This window comes from Cystoisospora suis, assembly GCF_002600585.1.
Source record: "Cystoisospora suis strain Wien I chromosome Unknown contig_4191, whole genome shotgun sequence".
In the NCBI taxonomy this organism is placed as follows: domain Eukaryota; phylum Apicomplexa; class Conoidasida; order Eucoccidiorida; family Sarcocystidae; genus Cystoisospora; species Cystoisospora suis.
This window is the reverse complement of record NW_027156983.1, coordinates 24,287-28,936: the sequence shown is the minus strand read 5'-3', so window position 1 is coordinate 28,936 and position 4,650 is coordinate 24,287. Positions and strand designations below refer to the sequence as shown.

Below are 4,650 nucleotides of genomic sequence, written 5' to 3'. Positions count from 1 at the left end.
ACCTGATGTATGTAGGCACTACACTATGGTCATTCACCCGGTGAGTGCCGAGTGAGCGTGGTCATCTCGATCAGCAGAGAGGGTCTCGAACCGCTCCAGGGGCAGGCAGAAACTGCTTGGAGGTTCCCGGTTTACTGAGAAGGGTCGCCGCCTCACATCGGGGAGGTCTTGACCCGGCTTGGGTGTGGCAAGCAATAACTAGCAAAGTTTGGAGCTTATTCTAGCTTCGGCGTGCTTGGGTCAGTTGTGAATCTCGTTGGGAGGCATGCGTTCACTGGCAGCACCAAAGCCGTCACCGCATATGAAGCCGATGAGGGTTTTCCGAATGGGAAATTGCCGCGATTCTCCAATTCGTGCTAAGGTCTTTTGTGCAGTTCAGTAGCCTCCACAACGAACCTCCGGGAGGCCCTGGAACTGACAACTCTTGACAGATACACCGTACCAGATAACGGGCATACACACTTAACACAAATGAGACAGTCCGCTCTTTTTCCGAGGTGATTCCTGATCGGTGGCGCCCTCTCGCGCGAAACCGCTCCTTGCTGTTTATCCGGACATCAGCAGCTTAACTGAACTGTGCCGGAATCCTGAAAGAGAAGCACAAATTTTGCTCGCGCGAATAGGCTTTCGAGACTTATTTTTTAGCACCTCAGTTCGCTGCTGTCCATATATTCGATGGTCCGGGTGCTCCGCCTTCCCAACTGTCGGGCCTCCCCCGACAGGGCCACAATCGGGACGGGCTGCCCGCTCGCATCGGGAGACAAAGCGCTCCCACGTGAAGGCGCACATTCCAAGGCCCAGCCAAGTTTTTCCCGCTGGGTTCCTTCTGTTTTACCTTGAGAGAACTGGGCGGGAGATTGTCTAAAATCGGCTTCACCGCAGTGAGGGCACCGTGCCGGGTTCTTTTATGAGCTTCGCTCATCCTGGGCAAAACTGCCGTGCAGCGGCGGACAACGGGTTTGTCACTTTGCAGGCCAGCAGGTCACTTGGAAGATGAAGCAAGACGGACGCTTGAGGGTAGTATTTTTATCAGGAGAGTGTTTTTTGGTCTTCCCCTTGCTTTTCTCGGTTCGGCCGGCCTCCCCGTCAAAAAGAGATTCAGCGGCACACGTCAGCATCTTTTTGTCCGTCACTAAGCATGGCCAAGGCGGCGCTCTCGTGTACGTTGGGGATGCCTGTTACCCCAGAAAGAGAATCTGAACTCCTCACTGGGCAGGAGCAGCGCCACGCTTCGGAAACGAAAGGGACCGCAGGGAAGCCTTGGCGTCACAATAGCCTGACGAAGAGGCAACGTCGGCGGTCATCAACAAGCTCGGCCGACGGACGTGTTTCTCGTAGGAGTTTACGAGGTCGGCCTTATCGCTCAGCGCTGAAGTTGCTTGCGGCTGTGGCTTTGATGGCAGCAGCTAATTTTTTCGTCTTGTGGCGGCTGGGGAATATGGTTTATAGGTGTCTCGAGCAGAACCATGGTAGCTAAGACCTGCTGGGTCGACCTCGAGGCAACTGAGCGAGTCACAAGATGCAACACTGAATCTTGTCGAATGCACCAAGGACGGCCAAAGGAAAAAACGGCAAGACTATTGACCTGACAGACGCCGACGATGGAGGTGAAGCCGGTGGCAGGCGGGCTGTGAGAGCAAGGCGCTACAGTTCCTGGCTCAGTCCTTCACACCTTATGGCGCTTATTTATCTTGTCACCATAGTCACTGGTATCATTTTGGGTGCTTATCTTTTACTTTCTGCGGCTCATCTATCAGACAAGATTTCCGCGAAGAGCGCGGAGACCTCAAACACAACCGAACCAGTGACGAGTCCGACCACCATCGAAGCATTGACGCCTTCGAACACCAGCAAAACAGTGACGACCTCCAATACCGAAGCAAAGATGATTGCGACTATCAAGCACTACCACAAGGTTGGTGGTAAAATCCTCGGCTACACTTTGGTTATTGGCTCCCTGCTAGCGGTCGCACGTGCCTCCACCCTGGCAGAGTTTGAAGTAGGGAGCGACGACAGTATTCCCGTGCAAGCAAGACGTTCGCTGCTGATGAAGAACCTTGTCCGTCCGTTACTCTTCTTCCTCATTGTTGGTGTGTCTGCCGCCTTGGGTCAGCCCAGAATCAGTGGTCCAACAGCACCCTATGTACTCGAGGTATTTGCAATACTAGTTGCACTCTTCTTGGCGGGCCTGCGTGTTCCCCTCTTGGCAGCTGCGGGCGCCACCCCAGCATCGTTGTAAAATACTCGTAAGCCATGATGTGCTTTGTTTTCTGGGACCGCGGTATTTGAGATCTCGGAGTGATAAAATTTTGCTCAGGTTGGCGACTGGGGCCCCCGACATTTTTTCATATTTTTATCATGCGTTTGTAGCTAAACGGGGAAAGGGTCTGCGGTTGCCGCGGCAGAGGTCTTCGCGGCTTGATTGGTGGAGGCCGTGACTGCAGCCCAGGGAAGGTGTCCACTTTTTCTTTCTTGCTGTGTTGGCGCCTGTTGATGACGTCGAGAACCCCACGGTCTTTTGAACCCATCAGCTATCATTCCGCCGGAGTTCCTGAACAGCTAAAGAACTATACCCTTTCTTTTTTCTCTCCAACTACCTGCCTGTTCGATTGGATAGAGACCTGCACCCTTCCTAGCTCTGAGGGTGTGTCAGAGAAGGACACGAAAACCGACGAAGGATCGGGACAGGCGTCACATGTACACAAAGGAGCACGGATTGAAGGGTCGACTGGATCCATCGGTCGTTGCGCGTTACTATTGCACCAGCGGACAAGGAGAGATGAAGGCCCACCGTCTTTGGGCGGCTCTCTCGTACAGGCCCTCTTAAGGACGCTTTCTCTATACCCAGAGATCGCAGGGTCCGTTCAGTCTGTTGACCACTGACTTTTATCTCCTTGAAGGCATCAGCAAGGGTTCCTTGTACTGCGAGTGTTACTACTCTCCCAGTGCAGAAAAAAGGGCATGAGGAGACAAACGAGAAGAGGAGAGTAATGCTCTGATTTAGAGTTGTGTCGCGGTGGACGACTGCGGTTGCTTTGCGAAAGCCGGGCGGCTCATGTTCGCTACAGGCGCACCCTCCGCCAGGAGGCCGGAATCATTCCGAGGCTAAGGTCGTCCAACTCGCCGTACGTTCTGTTTAGTGTGCATTCAGCGGTTCTTTCTTTTGCCCCCAGAGTAATACAGAGGTAAGTGCGGAGCATGGTAACCACGCGTCAGACTCACTTGTGTTCCATTGCACGTGTGCTCGGTCCTACTCGTGGAGTGCAGCCAATGAGAAATTCCTGTCCTTCCCTAAGGAAACTATCTCAGAACCTAGCTAGAAAATCGTAGGCTCTTTCTTACTCCTTCGGGGTGACGCTGCGCAAAGCGTGAATGCCGAAAGTCCACATTCCGATCCAGTGTACGGAAGCCTTAACTAGAGTTGAGACTTACGGAGAACCTTAGCAATGTAGCCTGTGATCTTCCGAACCGGCGTCCGCCGTGTTTCCACCATGGGCTGCATTCCGGGTTGCTGGTTTCCGCTGTAGAGTGCACATTCTAACACCTGTGCGAGAGTTCTGAATTAGCGTCGTTCTACTCCGGTCGGTCATTAGTAACAGTCTTTCTCTCGTGTTCGTCGCTTGCGACTAACTTGAAACATTTAGTAGCTGTGCCGCTCCCATAAGGTAGTTCTTCCGTCAAACCCCAAGTCTTAACAGGAGTCCTTTCCGGAAGACGGACTCGGTCACCGATCCGCGTTGTCTCCCAGCTGAGAACCCCCGCGAGATGCAACTATCAGACGCACCGGCACCCAGGCGCGAAGTGCACTGGCACTCGAATTTGGTTCGTCTCCACACGGCGGCACCAAGCAACGTCCCCGCCATCTCCGGGTGGCTCTATCCATAGGGTCGACTCTGGATGAGGAGATGTGCCACGATGGGCGAACGGTCGCCAGGCGTGAGACGCTGAGTTGGGGAGCTTTGAGAGCAGCAAGTGGTGTACGGAACCCTGTACACGGGCTCAGCGGTGCTGCTACTATATATATCTATATAGTGGGATACTGGCACGGAGTCTGATACGCAGCACTAGCTGTGGGTTTTGGGGTGGTGCGATTTTTTGGCCGCACTCAACCAAATAGGTGCAACCTAGGGATGTTTCTTGAGAAGCTCTAAGCTCGGGACGAACAGCCAACGGGAATGGCCAACCAATGAGGGAGCAAAGGGGCAGATCATCAATTTCGGTAAGGTGCGTTTCTCAGTGCACTGCGTGTACATAAACTCCACCACCTTGCTCTAACGCCCTGGCGTACTGATACTCTAGCCAGGAGCCTAAGTCCCGATGTGACAGCCCTGTCCGCGCCCATCGTGGGGGACAGGAGTGGAACTCAGTTCTCCTTAGTTTACCCTACGCGTGATCCCGCAACTTTGAGTGAACCGCCCTCGGAGTCACCCCGCAGCTCTGGGTGAACCGCCCTAGGCGTCACCCCGCAGCTTTGGGTGAACATCCCTGAAAGTCACCCCACAACTTTGGTGAACATCCCTAAAAGTCACCCCGCAGCTTCGGGTGAACCGCCCTAGGGGTCACCCCGCAACGTTGAGGGAACCTCTTTAGAAGTCACCCCGCAACGTTGAGGGAACCTCTTTAGAAGTCATCCCGCAACGTTGAGGGATG

General features: G+C 54.0%; 1 protein-coding gene across 1 annotated transcript; it reads left to right on the top strand.

Annotated features, from left to right (window-relative positions):
- Positions 1–378: 378 nt before the first annotated feature.
- CSUI_007788 (uncharacterized protein) lies at positions 379–3,086 on the top strand. The gene has a single exon (XM_068067931.1). It carries the CDS (start codon positions 1,676–1,678, stop codon positions 2,237–2,239), a length of 564 nt encoding a protein of 187 aa, XP_067920098.1. The 5' UTR covers positions 379–1,675; the 3' UTR covers positions 2,240–3,086.
- Positions 3,087–4,650: the final 1,564 nt, after the last annotated feature.